The sequence below is a fragment of the Schistocerca gregaria genome, chromosome 4, assembly GCF_023897955.1.
Source record: "Schistocerca gregaria isolate iqSchGreg1 chromosome 4, iqSchGreg1.2, whole genome shotgun sequence".
Lineage (NCBI taxonomy): Eukaryota > Metazoa > Arthropoda > Insecta > Orthoptera > Acrididae > Schistocerca > Schistocerca gregaria.
Genome location: NC_064923.1, coordinates 785,335,356 through 785,354,642, shown reverse-complemented (window position 1 = coordinate 785,354,642; position 19,287 = coordinate 785,335,356). Strand labels below are relative to the sequence as shown.

At 43.6% G+C, this 19,287-nt stretch overlaps 1 protein-coding gene across 2 annotated transcripts in view; it reads right to left on the bottom strand.

The window, feature by feature from the left end:
- Nucleotides 1–9,257: 9,257 nt before the first annotated feature.
- The window catches only part of LOC126267435 (evolutionarily conserved signaling intermediate in Toll pathway, mitochondrial), a 104,510-nt gene continuing 94,480 nt past the window's right edge, over nt 9,258–19,287 (bottom strand). For both annotated transcript variants that reach the window (XM_049972693.1, XM_049972692.1), the window contains one exon: nt 9,258–9,672. In XM_049972693.1, coding sequence (XP_049828650.1) covers nt 9,377–9,672 — 296 coding nt within the window. In that variant the 3' untranslated portion in view covers nt 9,258–9,376. The remainder of the gene's footprint in view (nt 9,673–19,287) is intronic.

Sequence of the window (19,287 nt, the reverse complement as noted above, 5' to 3'; positions counted from 1 at the left end):
TCATAATGGAGGTACTGTTGCTTGTTGGTGGGTTTGATGTGGACGGATGTGTGAAGCTGGCCATTGGACAGATGGAGGTCAACGTCAAGGAAAGTGGCATGGGATTTGGAGTAGGACCAGGTGAATCTGATGGAACCAAAGGAGTTGAGGTTGGAGAGGAAATTCTGGAGTTCTTCTTCACTGTGAGTCCAGATCATGAAGATGTCATCAATAAATCTGTACCAAACTTTGGGTTGGCAGCCTTGGGTAACCAAGAAGGCTTCCTCTAAGCGACCCATAAACAGGTTGGCGCACGAGGGGGCCATCATGGTACCCATGGCTGTTCCCTTTAATTGTTGGTATGTCTGGCCTTCGAAAGTGAAGAAGTTGTGAGTCAGGATGAAGCTGGCTAAGGTAATGAGGATAGAGGTTTTAGGTAGGGTGGCAGGTGATTGGCGTGTCAGGAAGTGCTCCATCGCAGCAAGGCCCTGGACGTGCTGAATATTTGTGTATAAGGAAGTGGCATCAATGGTTACGAGGATGGTTGCCGGGGGTAATAGATTGGGTAAGGATTCCAGGTGTTCGAGAAAGAGGTTGGTGTCTTTGATGAAGGATGGGAGACTGCATGTAATGGGTTGAAGGTGTTGATCTACGTAGGCAGAGAGACGTTCTGTGGGGGCTTGGTAACCAGCTACAATGGGGCGGCTGGGATGATTGGGTTTGTGAATTTTAGGAAGAAGGTAGAAGGCAGGGGTGTGGGGTGTCAGTGGGGTCAGGAGGTTGATGGAGTCAGGTGAAAGGTTTTGTAGGAGGCCTAAGGTTCTGAGTGTTCCTTGAAGCTCCGCCTGGACATCAGGAATGGGATTACCTTGGCAAGCTTTGTATGTAGTGTAGTCTGAAAGCTGACACAGTCCCTCAGCCACATACTCCCGACAATCAAGCACCGTGGTCGTGGAACCCTTGTCCGGTGTAAGAATGACGGTGGATCGGTGAGCCTTCAGAGCGCGGATAGCCTGAGCTTCAGCAGTGGTGATGTTGGGAGTAGGATTAAGGTTTTTCAAGAAAGATTGAGAGGCAGGTCTGTAAGTGAGAAATTTCTGGAAGGTTTGGAGAGGGTGATTTTGAGGAAGAGGAGGTGGGTCCCGCTGTGATGGAGGACGGAACTGTTCCAGGCAGAGTTCAATTTGGATAGTGTCTTGGGGAGTTGGGTCATTAGCAGTAGGATTAGGATTATTTTTCTTCGTGGCAAAGTTATATTTCCAGCACAGAGTACGAGTGTAGGACAGTAAATCTTTGACAAGGGCTGTTTGGTTGAATCTGGGAGGAGGGCTGAAGGTGAGGCCTTTGGATAGGACAGAGGTTTCGGATAGGGAGAGAGGTTTGGAGGAAAGGTTAACTAGTGAATTAGGGTGTTGTGGTTCCAGATTGTGTTGATTAAAATTTTGAGGTTTTGGGGGAGTGGAGCTGGAAGTGGGAGATTGATTAGATGGGAGAGACTGAGTGTGTGTGCAATGAGGAGGAGGTTGAGGTTTGCTGGAAAGGTTGTGAAGGGTGAGTGAGTTGCCTTTCCGGAGGTGGAAAACCAGGAGATTGGATATTTTTTTAGGTGGAGGGTGGCATGCTGTTCTAATTTGCGGTTGGCCTATAGGAGGATGCTCTGAACGGCCAGTGTGGATGTGGGAGAGGAAAGATTGAAGACTTTTATTAAGGATAGGAGTTGATGGGTGTGTTCATTGGCTGAGTTGATGTGTAGGTGAAGGATTATGCGGGTGAGGGCTAAGGATTATTCAGTTTGGAACTGGTATAGGGACTGATGGAAAGAAGGGTTACAGCCAGAGATGGGAACTTTCAATGTGAGGCCATTGGGGGTAATGCCAAATGTCAGACAAGCCTGAGTAAATAAAAAATGGGAGCGTAATCTGGCTAGGGCGAAGGTATGTTTGCGGAGGGAATGTAAATAATACTTAATGGGGTCGTTGTGGGGGTGACATGGTATTAGAAGGTGGAAAGTGTAACATGAGGCTGAAATTAAAATAAAAATATATGGGGGAGAGATGAAGGTGAACTATAAAGCAACTGCAGATCAGGTGTGAAAAAAGTCGAAAAAGTGTTGGTTAAAGCTGAGCTATGTTGCTCCTGTGGTGAACTTGGTTTGGTGAACAACGATGTGCACAAAGGTCAGGTAGTTGTGTTGCCGCCAAAACAGGTTATGCACACGACGACACGGTTACCTCACCCAACACTTGGAAGCGCAACTATCCCTGACGTCTTCATTCCTTCGCCAATGGCCAGTTCTACATTAATTCACAGGGATTTGCGATCTCCAGCCACATTAACTTCAAACTTTGTAGCTCTACAACGGTCGAGGGCTACACTGCTAACACAAACAATGGACTCTGGTTTCATGTCATAGTCAGAACTTTGTACCTACTGCTCAATCATATAATGCTCAAAGTGATCTACATTCACATGCATACTTTGACTCTCAAAGGACTGCAACAACAGTTACTGTCGTGCTGCGTGCAGCACCGCCATTATTGCAAAATGCACCCTGCCACTACCAACTGCGACCTGTTCCAGTTTTGCCTCATTGGTAAACTAATCAAGAACACTTTGGTGTGCGCAGTTCTCCATGCTCACTTAAGAACAACTCTAACTCCGATCGCACACGCTACCGCCCCCCTCCCCCCGCACTCTCAGGGGTCCCCAGTTTCGGTCACTCAGCTGCTCGCCTCTCCCACAGCATCACCACAGCCGCTCGCCTCTCCCACAGCATCACCTGTGTCTGCTGCGCTGGCTTTCCACGTCATTTACGGGATGGGCCAATGCAATTCAGTTCCTGTAATCTCTGGTCCAGTTTACGGGGCCCTCCACCTATTGTGCAACCGCTCGTTCCCACGGTACCGACCGTGCCAGCCACGTCATGTTTTCGTGACACGTCAAGGATAATGCAACCCGCCATTGCTACGGACATACTTGCCAGTAACACACCTACACCGCTACACCTACTGTGCCGGTCTACTGTACGGCCTCTCCTACCGTGGACCAACTGGTTTTCCAAGGGACACAGAAGCCACCTTTATCTCCTCCCCCCCGGTCATTTGTCGAAGCTGCCTCCTTTATACGAGGACAACCCTGCATCGTGGTTTGCGCTTGTTGAGCATCTTTTCAAGTTGCATCATGTGTCCAATGACAACTCTAAATTCCTGTGTCTCGTCACGCACCTCCACGATCACTCGGACTTAATTTGCGATCCACTCCTCTCGCCACCGCCTCCACAGAAGTACGAGTCGGAGAGAAAACAATCGTGGACCAACTCGTGCTCAACACAAGAATTAATCATCAAGATCCTGTACAAGGAACACCTGGGGGACCGAACTCCTCCACAGCTCTGGCGCCGTCTTCGGATGCTCGTGAGTGAGCATACGATGCCGGAAGTTACTCTGTGGGCTGTATGGTCCGCCAAATTGCCTACCTTCACCAGCTCAACACTCATCGCTGGTCGCTACAACTGCTCCTGTTTACCGGCCGTCTGCTGGCAGAGACAGAGCTCGCTCCACGTCCGCACTTTCTGTATCATCTGTAAACACTTGCTCTCTCCACCATCTGCACATTCCAGGAACGCTCACGCACCATGTGCGTGCCGATACACGCGCCAGAACAAATCAATGAGGACAAGCCTCCTCCTCCACTGCTGCAGCCACCACCACCACCAAATCCAGCTCATCCATACTGCTGGTACCACATGGTTTTCAGCAATAAAGTGCCGGTTACCTGGCCAGCACCCAAGCTGCCCACAGGGCCTTAAAGACGCCGAGTCCTACAGGGAACCTCACAGGTATCCTCATACAATGCACTCCGTCCACTCGTCCGAGTGGTCGTTTCTATGTGACTGATATTTTGTCACGTCTCGTTTTCCTTGTCGACACTGGTGCTGATGTGTCTATCATACCTACATCGATGACTCCCCCCGTCTTTTCACCGATGAAGTCACTTCTGTGAGCTGTCAACACATCAACGTTACAAACCTCAGGCTCTGTCAAAGTTATGATGCACTTATCTCCTTATCTGTGTTTTCCGTGGACTTTCTACATTGCCGACATCGATGAACCAATTTTTGCTATGGACTTTTTGTCCCATTACAAACTCTCTACAAACGTGGTTCAGGGCTCGGTGCTACACCATCCCACTAACACTCAGATACTGTGCTCCCGCACTTATGTTCCACGTTCTGTTTCTCAGGCGACATGTGAGTTAGTAGGCGAGTGCAAGTGCTCCGCTCTCACAGGCAACATTGTGACCTGCGTCACTAACCTACTGTCAGAATACGATTCAGCAGCACAACTCTGCCGGGAAAACGACGAGTTGAAACAACGAATGGCACACACTTACAACGAGCTCATCGCAGCTCATACCTCGCTGCTGAAACTGCAGTCCATAGTGCCGCCATATAACCTTGTTTCTCCAGCATACACCAGCTCAGACACTCAGCCGGTTAGTCCAAAAACATTAATTGAGTGTGATGATTTACGTCCGGTAGACACCGCACCCCCGACACGCTCGCCACATTCAGTTATTCTAATGACAATTGTGCGCACACGATACGACCATGCCCACCGCGCAGGCAGCCGCCCTGCGTGTTGATAAATATTCCCCGCCTCTCTCACCCACGCCGGTTAGCCCAGGCAAGGCTGACAACAGACAGTCATTGCGCATCCCGACCCACTCCGTTGCGCATCCTGACCCACTCCGTGCTGCACACACAGCCGACCTCTCCAAACAAGTGCACGCCATGCTCACGTAATAGGCATGTGACTTTTGTGCTGACTTATTCCACCCGCGCTAACAGTTACACCTCGTCGCGCCCCACTCATCCAAAAACTTCACACCAGGACGTTACTCAGTCTCATGTGCAGTTCTCAGTTTCTTCCGTCACTGACGGAATGACACACATGATAATTGCCACTCCTAGTCCTCCCATTAGGCACAGGGTTAGACACCTCAACCCCATTAAGTTGCAAGCGGCCCAGCAGCAAATTAATGAACTTTTGGAGGCAGGTATTCTACAAATGTCGGACAGCAACTGGTCTTCACCGATTCACCTCATCCCCAAACACAACGGTTCTTTTCAAATATACGATGATTACAGACACTTAAACGCTCGTACCATCATGGACAATTACCTCGTGCCAAACATAAACGATTTCACTCAGATGTTATCGGGATCTTCAGTGTGATTGACTAATGTGCCTGTCACCGGATTCCCCGGAAGACATTCCAAAGACAGCTATTATCATGCCGCTCGGTTTGTTCCAATACAACTTCATGCCCTTTGGCCTGAAAAATGCGGCACAAACATGGCAATGTTTCATTGACTCAATCTTATGACAGTTCGAGTTTTGCTTTGAATGTCTGACTGACACTATTTTTCAGCAACTCAGCTGAGGAACACGAAAATCATTTATACAAGGTCCTCCAGTCCTTGAACTCCAACGGTGGTCAACAAGGACAAATTCCAATTGCGCCATTCCTCTGTCACACTTTTGGGTTACACTGCCTCAACAAATGGAATACAGCCCCTCAAATCCCGCGTGCAGGCCCTCATGTCACTTCTGCCTCTGGCTGCTTATGAAGAACTCCAATGTTTCCCGGGTACAATAAATTACTAACATCGGCACCTGCCTTCTGCCGCCGCTATGCAGGCCCCGCTGACAGACTCGCTGGCGGGCAAACAGACTTCAGGCCTTAAACCAGTTCACTGGACTAAACATAAGCAGGAAGCCTTCAAGGCTCTAAAAACTTCCTTAGTTCACACCGTGACACTCATCCATCCTGACCCGTCGGTCGAGTTGTTCATCACTATGGACGCCAGCGACATTGCGGTGGGGACAGTACTACAGCAACGCAAGGGTGACACGGTTTCTGCCCTTCATTTCTTCTCTATAAAACCTATCTAAGATCAGAAGAACTATTCTGCTTTTGCTAGAAAACTTCTGGTGGCCTATGAAGCTGTCAAACACTTTCGCCCCAACATCGAGGGCCGCTCTTTCTTCATCCTCACTGATGACAAACCACCAGCAGACGCTTTCTGCAACCCTCCTGAGGACCCACTCCCTCGTTGTTTCCGCCACTTTGATTTAGTCTCTCAATTCACAACAGACGTTCGCTACATCAAAGGGAAAGAAAACATCCCCACTGATTTTTTTCCCTCGGATCAATATTGTCTCACGCATCGACTTATCCAACCTGGCCACTATCCAGGCCTCCAACAAAGGAATCTCAATCTCTCCTCATGGATTCTCAAACATCTCGTGTTTACCAAAGCTAAGTTCCCCGGCGTTTTGGAGGTGTGGTGCGATTCTTCTACTGGCACCCTGCTACCGCCCACATTGCGCTGGCAGACCTTCGACTCCTTACATAACCTCGCTCACCCTGGTGTCTGTGCCACTACACGGCTCGTATCCAAGCATTTTGTTTGGAAAAATATTAAATGGGACTGTCAGAGCTGGCCACACAGCAAGTGAAAACTTCCTTGGACCCGTTGCGCTAAGGGATGGACTGTGTACAGCACACAGAGGCTTTGAAGGGCATTGAGGGAATCGGAGCAGATGACACAATTAAAAAGTCTGTGTCACCATATGTACTGCATGGTCTGATACAGAACGAAGAACTCTACAGAGAATACTGAAAATAGACGGTGACAATGACAAAGGCACACCTGACAACAGTCAATCTGCAAATCACAATTGGTCTCCAAAAGCAAAGTTCCATTACGTAAACGAGAGCATGTTGCAGTGTGGTGGCATGTTGCAGCCCAGGTTGAATGTGGAAGAGCGAATCTCCACAGTCACTGAAGTGGTGGCGAAACCTGCACATAGGATGGATGACGATGTGCCTGGAAAACCTGCTAATGGCGACCCAAATAGGGTTGGAGAAAACACCGCCATGGGATGAGACAAAGCATTTGAGGCTCTGTGGCGGAAAAGTCGTCAGGAGGGTCCGACTGAGACGGCAGAGGGGCATCGGAGTCCACGAAAGCAGGTTTGAGCCTGTGCAATGAAACAGTTTGAAGACGATCCTTAACCATGATGTCGAACGTTGTCTCGCCTCGCCGGAGTACTTTGAAGGGGCTGAGGTAGGGTGATTGCAGGGGTTGTCTAATGGAATCATCCCTGAGCATAACATGGGAGCAAGTGTTAAGTGCGGTTGGCATGTAAGTGTCCCACGGGGAATGGCTGCAATTGCGTCAAAACCTTCCCAAATAACAAATGGATTAACCGTATCAAAGGACTGACTTCATTCAACATATGTTACCATGAGGAACCAAGGAGTAGCTGGGAGATTCTTTGAATCTTTAGCCTCATTCTGCTTACTTACAAAATGTATACCGAGATGGTGATTGGGTCATTGCAAGAAAATTCCTCCGTGACTCCCAATGTCTCCAACGTCATGCTCCTTCAAACTGGGAGCCCCCCCCCCTTCCCCTCAGAAGGGGGCTCACTCGCCTTAGGTGATTGTACACACCTCCCGAACTCCTGACAAGAGGGACCAATTGGCAGTCTGGGAAGGTAACAGCTCAGGCAATCACCCCTCCCTGGGCCTGGGCTGTAGCAGGGGTAAGCGTGATCCCTACCTGTCAACCTGGGGCTGGCAATTATGCCCTACTAGTCACCTGCTTTGTGTCAAACGTGTGTGCCGGCCTTAATGTGCACACAGGAAGGAAGAAGAAACAAAGGGGAACCTCAAACATTGATGTGGAGGAAGGTAGGAGATGGTAAATGAAGAAAGAGAGATAAAACAGATGAGAGATTGTTCTGATATCAGGCTACTGGCAAAAAGAATATCAGGAAGGTAGACATGCAGCACAGAAGGGGAAAAGGTGCTGCAAAGGCTGGGGCCCTGTGGTGGCCAGGCTTGAACTCGCCAAGGAGTGGTGAGCCCCCAAGAGGAGAGGCAGCTGGGTGTGGTATAACAACAACTGACCCTCCTATACATTAGTGAACAGACAAAAAAGAAAAGCCCATAACCTTTCCGCTGGGATATGGTACAAAAAACATTCAGTTTAGTACAGTCTCATTGCAACTGTACTATCTTGTGGCAATCTGCTGACTTCAGATGTGTACATTATGTGCGCTCACATTTACAGTTAGGTGAAATGTCAATTCATCAATGAAGACAACACAATACAGATAATCTTCGTCATGCAGCAACATTTCTTCTTCAAAGTAGGCACGTAAACCACGGTCTGAACACTTTAGAGCTTGGCCGCGTGAGATTAGCCGTGCGGTCTAAGGTGCTGCAGTCATGGACTGTGCCGCTGGTCCCGGCGGAGGTTCGAGTCCTCCCTCGGGCATGGGTGTGTGTGTTTGTCTTTAGGATAATTTAGGTTAAGTTGTGTGTAAGCTTAAGGACTGATGACGTTAGCAGTTAAGTCCCATAAGATTTCACACACATCTGAACATTTTTTAGAGCTTGTACCAACTGCAAACAAAAAGGATGTAGTATCTCCTTACATCTCAACACAGATTTCACCAGAATTGCTCATTCACGACTAGCCTTCTGAACTGTTTTCTTGGAGCTAAGCATGGAAGGCTCTCACTCGTTCAACATGCTCTACAGTCACTCATGGTTTTTCCACACTCTTCCCTTTGCAAAGGCAGCTTGTGTCTTCAAACTGATGATACCATCTACAGATGTTATAACTTGTAGGATTACAGTGGAACTTAATACAGAATGCATGTTGCATGTCTAGTGTCCTTTTGCAGGGTAAAGAATAAGGTAAAAGTAGGCTAAGGTATCTACAAAATTTTGCAGATAACCATAAGTTAAAACTGCACACCACAGTGGAACTACAGCTATCAAAACAACCACCAATCGGAAATGAGCTTATGAAAGTTTGTGCTTTTAAACTAACCTGTTGCAGTTAATATTTGCTACACTAAAGAGTGCAGTTACTGATTAAATTAGCTGAAGATAATCATTTCAGCTAAAAAATAACATTTATCAAACTTTAGCTTCAGTACTGAATCAGCAATGCTTAACAGTCCAGAACACATTCAATGGACAAATGAAGCTGAGTTGCTGGTTCTGTAGCCATAGCTTCACAATGGTGCATTTCTGACTTGTTGTCATTTGGAAAATTTTGTTCATTTGACATTACCTACCCTGCTCTGACTTCATTATTAAATCATTTTTCTCCACCATATATTACATTTCGTACATTGACTTAAGAGTCTTACTAAAATTGCACTGTTTCAAAGGAAATAAAATATAAGCTCTGCACGAGCACACACTAAGTTTTATTTAGCTTTCATTTTGGTAACTGTCAATCTGCATTATTTACCATGCAGTTGACAAAAGATGAGACACCAATCACGCAGTACAATTGGGAAGCACTTCATTTGCTGGGTGGTATAGTTTTTTGTTCTTCACTTATTATTCCTTCCTCTAAAAACAGTTTGTCTCCTGGTGAAAATTTCAAAGTGAACACAACAGGTATCTTGGCTAACTGTGGATTTCCGTCAGTTTCCAGCAATCTAATCCAAGAAAGCAGAGAATCTCTGCTTGAAGTACCAGTAGCACACATGGCCAATATTGTGCCATCATCTTGTTCATGTACACTGGGTGCTTGCACAACAGCAGTAATTCTGTCTCCCGATATATCGATGACGGGATCCCTTAGGTTGCTTACATCTGCAACATTAGACAGTGATTCACATGAATTCAATATGGAACTTGTTGGAATTAAATTGATACTATGTTGCACATTTGTCTGTTCACTTATGCGAGTCATATAAGGGAGTTGTTTGCAATTTTTACAGGATACAGAGATACAGTTGTCACATGCAGAGATACAGTTATCAAAATTTAACCCAATGGACACTCACAAAAAGTATTAAGCAAAGACAAATCATTAAGTTCAAAGTTGATTTTCATAACTCCCACCCCCCACCCCCACCCCACCCCTCATTCCATGACTTCAGTGAACTTTCGATTGCCAACAACACATTTAGTTCCGAGATAGTCTTGGTGTTCTTTTATGAGGGCAGCACCATTCGTAATCCAAATGGTTAAGTCATCTCTTTTGTCTTGCCTTTCAACTATCCCCACAAGCAAAAATCTAGATCGATAATGTCCACCAGGGACTTAAGTAGCCAAAAACATGACCATTTCTGAGGCTCCATGTTGAGGACAGAATTAGGTTTAGATGATGTCACCTGACATTTAGAATGTGCATTATGCTGGAAGAACATAACCCATCCTTGTTAATAAAAGAAAACTCTTGGAATAATGCTAGAAGCATGTTTTCAGGGAAGTCTAGAAAATGAGGACCTATAAGGTGATGCTTAAACAATAGCATGCAACTGGTCAATAAATAACCATAGTCAGTGTTGAACACTTCAAATACATACACTTAAGCACAACCAAAATGACATTAATAAATAAACCCCTGCAACAGTTGTACCAACATATCAAATGATAACATGTTTCTTATCAGCATAACTAATTTTACCTCTGTAATCAATGAAAATTCAATATATGGAAAATGAAGTTTTTTTAAATTCTAATTTGTCTACGCTACCACCTCCTAAAAGATTTTCTATTCCTCCTGAGGACACTATACAACAAATCAATTCATATGCAAGTCTTAAAATATGTATTTTATATCATTATCAAACTTTGCTTAGCTTAGTTTTTAGTAAAGGACAAAGAAAATGATGTACATTGGTGGCAAAATATACAGGAGAGAAACTCAACAGATGTAGAGTGTATGATATGGGTGTAATTAATGCAATGTTTAATGTTTTCCAGTTAGTAGTGATCCAATTTTTCTACCTTTGTGCTCCTGCTTTTACATTTAACCTTTTGCTCTACTTATTTGTTATTTTATTTCTACTGAGTCAATACAATTTCTGATGTTTAAAAGCTACATCTTCAAACTACATTTACTCTCACACACAGTTTAAGGCAATTTGAGTAAGAGCTAACGGTAATACTAATATGATGATTAACAAAAATAATCAGTTTTTGAAACTATAATGTAATTGGATAGACAAAACATCTACTCACCAATTGGCAGCAGGAGAACACGTGTATAAAGGTATTTAAATTTGCAAGGTTCTAGAGGCAGTGGCTACTCCTCCTGGCAGAAGGGTTGAAGGGGAAGGAAGAGGTGTAAAGGAAAGGAGCTGGTGAGGTTTAGGAAATGGGGAGAGTTTGGGAAAGGCCGCCCAGAGCCTCAGGTTAGAGGACACTTACTAGACAGGATGAGAAGGAAAGACTGATTGTTGGGGAGTACACCGGATAAGATTTGAAAACCTGAGAGCTTAAAGGTGGAAGGCAGGGTAATACTCAAGGCAGAGATTATTGCTAAAACATTGTACAATACTTAATAAGAGTGGAAGGCTAAGTGCATTGTACGTGATGGAGACGAGAGGGGGGGTGATGGGAGATTGGGGGGGCGGGGGGGGGGGGGAGATGGACAGGTCAGAAAATGAAAGATTTAGAGAACTAAAAGGGAGTGAAGAAAGGAATGGTTACTGTGAAGAAATTCTGAGATTGAAGAAATTAACATAAATTACGGTTAAGTGGGTGGTGAAAACCGAGGTCAAGCTGTAACACCAGTTCCCACTTGCGGAGTTCTAAGCAATTGGTGTCTGGGGGAAGAATCTAGATGGCACATGTGGTGAGACAGGCACATAGGTCACGACTGTCATGTTTTAGAGCATGCTTTGCAACAAGATATTTTGTGTTGCCAGTATACATCCTCCGTCTATATCCATTCATCCTAACTGATACTATTATGGTTGTCATGCCGATGTACTACACGACCACTGTATTATTGCGTCTGGCCTCCTGTGGCCATTAACAGAACACGCAGTGACGTTAGATTGAACAAGTACAGTGATGTTCAAAGAAACCCATCGCACTGTGAATGTTTTCAGGACACTTGGGTGTGTGTATATACTTCCACATGGGAAAAATATATTAAAAACAAAGATTCCAAGACTTACCAAGCGGGAAAGCGCTGGTAGATAGGCACAATAAATAAAACACACAAACACACATACACAGAATTTCGATCTTTCGCAACCGGCGGCTGCTTCGTCAGGAATGAGGGAAGGAAAAGGAAAGATGAAAGGATGTGGGTTTTAAGGGAGAGGGTAAGGAGTCATTCCAATCCCGGGAGCGGAAAGACTTACCTTAGGGGGAAAAAAAGGACAGGTGTACACTCGCGCGCGCACGCGCGCGCACGCACGCGCACGCACGCACACACACACACACACACACACACACACACACACACACACACACCTTTAAAGGCAAAGATGTCTGCTTGTGTGTGTGTGTGTGTGTGTGTGTGTGTGTGTGTGTGTGTGTGTGTGTGTGTGTGTGTGTGTTTTTTTTTATTGTGCCTATCTACCGGCACTTTCCTGCTTGGTAAGTCATGGAATCTTTGTTTTTAATAGAGGGAGACATTCCACTTAGGAAAAATATATCTAAAAACAAAGTTGATGTGACTTACCAAACAAAAGCGCTGGCAGGTCGATAGATACACACACAAGGAGAGTGCATACTGCTAGTCTTACTGTGGAGACAGTAACAGTGGTAGGAGTCGTATGTTAGCAAAATGGGAAGGAGCATAGGGTCTGACAAGGATATTGTGAGGCAAGAAATGGCTATTTTAGGTGTGGTGAGCAAAATGTTTGACACAATGGACCTCATTTCAGGGTGCGATTTTAAAGTCGTAGCCTTGTTGAAGTAGTTGATTAACCCATTAAAGACCATGATAATAGGGAATGACAAGAGGTGTACTCCTAAGTTTTTTTTTTGGAGGGATCAGCAATACCAGCATTGGATGTGATGGCCTGGGAAACCTACTTCTGAACTAGGCTAGTGGTTTAACTATGTGCAGTGAAGGATCATATTGCTGTTTCAAATCTCGTCTGGTGCAGTCCCCAGAAATACGTCTTTCCTTCTCATTCCATCAAGTCAGTCTCCCCTGACCTGAGGTTCTGTGCAGCTTATCCAAATTCACATTTCCTAAGCCTCGCCAGACCTTTCAAGGATGTAGCCAGGATTTTCTCAAAAGAGGGGGTGGGGGTGGGGGGGGGTGAGAGATCTGATTTCTTAAAACGAATCTTACAAAGAGTCATATTTTCCATTAATTTTTAAAATTTATGTAAAGAACAATAAACCATTTTATTCAAAATTGATCTCTGAGCTCTCATCAAGTGGAGATAGAATCTTGTTACTTAAGAGTGCTGTAAATTGGCAAATCACTAAGAAGCAATCATGCTCCAATCTTCATCATCCAAGGTAATTTTACGCTCTTCTTCTTTCAGTCTAGATTTGAGCTGACGAAGTGATCAAGAGTGGAGAAGTTCTAATTTTAGAAACACCATGATTATTACCAACAGGGCTTTCGGAATAAAGAATCTTTGTGCGACAGAGATGCTAGAACATTTTTTTGTGGCGAAAATGCGAAGGATCTCAAATTATTCAACCTTAAACTTTCCCAAATTTCCTCATTTAAATATGCATCTGTCATGTCTTGCAATAAAAGAAAAATCATTTTCTGCATTAAAAAAATATCCCAGCAGATGAATGTGTGAGGCTATGCGAGGAGCATTTGGATTATTATTTATTTATCACATGGCTTTTAGTGCCAAGACTCCCAAAGATATGCTCAGCTCCATTTAAATGCAGCTCTTTTCATTTAAGCAGACGGGCTGCATCTTTAAGGGCACTGGATTCTGTCAGCAAAGAATGGTGTTCAGAAGGAATTAGCTGTGGTCTATAACAAGGGACCAACCTCAGCACTAGCGTAAAAAGAATATGGAAAACTGCTGAAAACTATTTTGAAGGTTGCCAGTAGATCCAGGGATTGCTAGCTCAGTGGCTCAATGTGCAGAGCTACCTGAAGCTAGTCGAAAGTTTGGAAAAAACTGCTTGTTCTACATTGTTTTAAAATAAAATAAAATGCATCACAACCAAAGACTGAATTCTGACTGCATGTTTTCCATTTAAGTGTGGATGTTTAGTAATTTAATAGTGCATGTTTTCCATTTAAGTGTGGATGTTTAGTAATTTAATAGTGCATGAATACATGCGTATTTTAAGATTTAACTGTGCATGGAATAGCTGGCTTCAGTTATTATAGTATTACAAGAATATAAATAGGTTTAAGATGAAAGAGGGAGGGAAGAACTAAGGGCACTGTTGGCTCCGATGAATTCAAGCTGCCCGTTGAAAAAAATCTTTTAGAAACAAGTGAACTATGGAATGTGCTGTCATTCTTCCCGCTCCACGAACCTCTCCCATCATTCCATCAGAACTGGCTTTCATAACTGAGTACCACCAGATGGCCAGATTTTGTGATATTTTGCCATTTTGGCGACTAATGATACAATACTGAGAAATTTTTTTAAAGAAATGCAACCATTACAATCTGGCGATGTTTTTGTTGATCAGCACGATTTTTGGATCACACAGACAAATCCAAGTGTATTTTGATGCATTTATTTTAATTTAAAATTATTTGTTACGGTATTTACCACTTAGCTGACTAGGGAAATACTGAAATATTGGAACCCTGAAGTTCTACCAATCTCCAAATAATGACTGCAGTGCCAACATTTAACTGCTATAGATTGGTAATTAGGCTATTATAGGAGCACATACACATTTTTAAATTACCATAAAGCTGGCAGATGAATAAAAATCTGCTTTCCTCCTCTTTCTTGTTAAGAACATATCCATAATCAGAAACTATTACAACAGCACATTGCACAAAAACAATAAATGGTAGTACTTAACATTCAATTCAACTGCAAGTAAGAACTGAACTGATTAAAAAACAACTAAGTTCAAGTAAGGCCAACATTTGGTCTTGCATAAAATAGGGACTGGCGATGGCTGACAGTGCTACGGATGTGTAGACAGTTTAAATCTATCGTTGGCCTTGCCGACTATCAATAATTTTTCATCATATGATTGAAATAAACATATCTCAATTTCACTACATGGCAAATAAGTTGTGTGTAATTTCATTTAGGTGATAGGAGGGGTCTTGACTCCCTTGGATCCCCCACCCCTTTGGCTGTTTCCTTGGTCCTTTTCCTTCAGGCATCCATCCCCTTCAAACCTTCTGCCAGAAGGAGCCACTGGCTCTTGAAGCCTGCAAATTTAAACAGCTTCGTATGTGTGTTCTCCTGCTGCTGCTTGACGGGTAGATTTTATTATCTACACCAGTGGTTCCCCACAGGTGGTCCGCGGTCCCCGAGGGGTCCGCGAGCTTTGCCAGAGGGGTCCGCAAGATGCTATTATAATAAAAAAACATAATAAATACATTTCGTATGATAACAGATTTTTTTGTTTTGGTCACTCAATAGTTTTTCAGTAATGAATATGTCAATGTTTTATCTAAGTACCACAAATAGAAAACATATAAAAAGACTCTTACTTTGGCTTTTTTTAGGTACTTGCTACTGTGATATGACAAGGTACCAATCGTGCTCGATGCAGGGGTCCTCGAGAAAATTTTGTTGGGAACCTCTGATCTACACAATTACATAATATGATGATTCTTGTCTCAGCCAACGCTAGCAAGTCAAAACTGTTTGCACTTTTTAAACAGATAACATACATCTAGTGAAGTACTACTAGAGTTTATTTAACTAAATACAATTCCAAATGTTAAAATACTAAAAGGTGATACCAAGATTAGATCCACTTGTCTCCAATTCAAAAACATTTCCAGAAATGTCAGCACCACTACATCACATACTTGAGAAAGTAAAAGGGGATTTGAATCTTAGTATTACACACACAGCTGTTTTAACATTTGTGAAATCATTTGTCATATCGTAACTTACAAAGGGCTGATTTTTAAGTAAAATACAAAAGAGCCTAATCAGCATTAAGAGGTGGGTAAAACTATAAGGACCATTGACAAAGGACATTAAATAATAGTTAAAAAAGGAACAACCACAGTGAAGCAGTAAAGTCAACAACTTGAATGACATCCCCTTTTAGCACTTTGGAGTCCAAGCCTCAGCATCACTCGGCCGACATCTTGCCCAAGTATAGCCTGGGCCTCAATTTCATAAATGCACAAGCCATCTTTCACTCAGAAACTGGACTCATTTCATATGAGAACAATGTACGGATGTCTCACTACCTGTCCTTTGACAGGTGCTGCCTTCTTTTAGTCAATTTCTAGAATTATTCTGAAAGGAACATTAGCAAACAAAACAGCTGCTGCCATGAATGGCTGAGCCAATATGCGATGGCTCTGACATAATATTGTGCACGTGCTTGTTCCATTTCACACTTTGCTGTAATTCTGCTACAAATAAGTCATGTTTGTTGAGTGAGCAAGATATTTTGGAAGTTCAAGAAGAAATTTCTTGATAACTCAATTCTCACTTTTTTTTTTAAGGTGAATAATACTGAAACTTCCTGACAGATTAAAACTGTGTGCCGGGCCGAGTCTCAAACTCGAGACCTATGCCTTTCGCTGGCAAGTGCTCTACCAACTGAGCTACCAAAGCACGACTCACGCCCCGTCCTCACAGCTCTAATGCCGCCAGTACCTCGTCTCGTACCATCCAAACTTTGCAGAAGCTCTCCTGCATACCTTGAAACTAGCACACCTGGAAGAACTGAGAATTTCCTTCTGGAAACATCCCGCAGACTGTGGCTAAGCCATGTCTCCGCAATATCCTTTCTTCCAGGAGTGCTATTTCTGCAAGGTACGCAGGAGAGCTTCTGCGAAGTTTGGAAGGTAGGAGACGAGGTACTGGTAGAAGTAAAGCTGTGAGAACGGGGCGCGAGTCGTGCTTGGGTAGCTCAGTTGGTAGAGCACTTGCCCGCAAAAGGCAAAGGTCCCGAGTTCGAGTCTCAGTCCGGCACACAGTTTTAATCTATCAGCAAGTTTCATGTCAGTGCACACTCCGCTGCAAAGTGAGAATTTAATTCTGCTAATAATACTTTCCGACATTACTATTTTAAAATTTGTAATCTATCTAAAAACTGAAGTAAAAAAAAAAAAAAAAAATCATACGGCTTTGTCCTGTTTTAAAATGTATCACTATTTCAGATATATCAAATAGACATGTGCCAGAAGTGGTTAAAACAATGGCATAAATGACTGGTCTTCTTTGCCTGATATCTCTCTATCTGGCCAGTCTTCAAAGTGTTAAAGAGGCTGCTCAGTGAAGCTATGACACCTGCAACTACAGTCGAAAATTAAATCTCCTTTGCCACGATGCTCATGTGAATAAAGAGTAGAATACATTCTACAGCATGTGCTCTACTTGCTAAAACCACAGATGACAAAAACACATTAAAACACAGGGGATATCTAAAACATTTTAAATTTTCTCGCCATGTCAATTCGGGATACTATCTCGAGCTTTTGAAGACAGCCTCCATCGTCATCGTCAGGAGCAACTGACTGTCTTCACTGCTGCTATGGCGGCCTTATATAGCCTGTGGAGGGCTTCTAATTGGTCGACTTGTGATTGGTCAGGGATTATGTACTGCTGTCGCACACCATGTCAATGTCTGTGCTGATGGAATGTCTCTGCTGCATCTCTGCATCGAGTGCTCATTTCCATGCACTGCTCAGATAATACCCGCTATCGTGGTTAAAGTTCTTCTCCCTCATTTGTATTTCAACAGCTTCCTTAAGAACAGAAACTCAATACGTGGAGGCATAGGACAAAATTTTTGTCTCATCAAACTGTATTTTATGTTTGTTAGTAAGGCTGTGCTTCGCAATTGCCAATTTCTCTAGTTCTCTAGCTTTAATACGCCATTGGTGTCCCATACAGCAGTCAGAGACAGTAAAAATGGCCTGAGCTATGTAACTGCTTTCACACTCACAGGGGATATTATAAATTCCAGGGACCCCGAGGTCAAGACGGTCCTAAAAAGGGCGCATCATCATCTTAATTTTCTTGTCTTCAGTCCTGAGACTGGTTTGATGCAGCTCTCCATGCTACTCTATCCTGTGCAAGCTGCTTCATCTCCCAGTACTTACTGCAACATACGTCCTTGTGAATCTGCTTAGTGTATTCATCTCTTGGTCTCCCTTTACAATTTTTACCCTCCACGCTGCCCTCCAATACTAAATGTGTGATCCTTTGATGCCTCAGAACATGCCCTACCAACCGGTCCCTTCTTCTTGTCAAGATGTGTCACAAACTCTTCTTCTCCCCTATTCTATTCAATACCTCCTCATTAGTTATGTGATCTACCCATCTAATCTTCGGCATTCTTCTGTAGCACCACATTTCGAAAGCTTCTAATCTCTTCTTGTCCAAACTATTTATTGTCCAGGTTTCACTTCCATACATGGCTACACTCCATACAAATACTTTCAGAAACGACTTCCTGGCACTTAAATCTATACTTGATGTTAGCAAATTCCTATTCTTCAGAAACACTTTCCTTGCCATTGCCAGTCTGCATTTTATATCCTCTCTACTTCGACCACCATCAGTTATTTTGCTCCCCAAATAGCAAAATTCCTTTACTACTTTAAGTGTCTCATTTCCTAATTAATACCCTCAACATCACCCAACTTAATTCGACTACATTCCATTATCCTCGTTTTGCTTTTGTTGATGTTCATCTTATACCCTCCTTTCAAGACACTATCCATTCCATTCAACTGCTCTTCCAAGTCCTTTACCGACTGTGACAGAATTACAATGTCATCGGCAAATCTCAAAATTTTTATTTCTTCTCCGTGGATTTTAATACCTACTCCGAATTTTTCTTTTGTTTCCTTTACTTGCTCAATATACAGATTGAATAGCATCGGGGATAGGCTACAACCCTGTCTCACTCCCTTCCCAACCACTGCTTCCCTTTCATGCCCCTCGACTCTTATTACTGCCATCTGGTTTCTGTACAAATTGTAAATAACCTTTCACTCCCTGTATTTTACCCCTGCCACCTTCAGAATTTGATGGAGAGTATTCCAGTCAACATTGTCAAAAGCTTCCTGTAAGTCTACAAATGCTAGAAATGTAAGTTTGCCTTTCCTTAATCTTTCTTCTAAGGCAAGTCGTAAGGTCAGTATTGCCTCATGTGTTCCAACATTTCTACGGAATCCAAACTGATCTTCCCCGATGTTGCCTTCTACCAGTTTTTCCATTCGTCTGTAAGGAATTCCTGTCAGTATTTTGCAGCTTTGACTTATTAATCTGATAGTTCCGTAATTTTCACATCTGTCAACACCTGCTTTCTTTGGGATTGGAATTATTATATTCCTCTTGAAGTCTTAGGGTATTT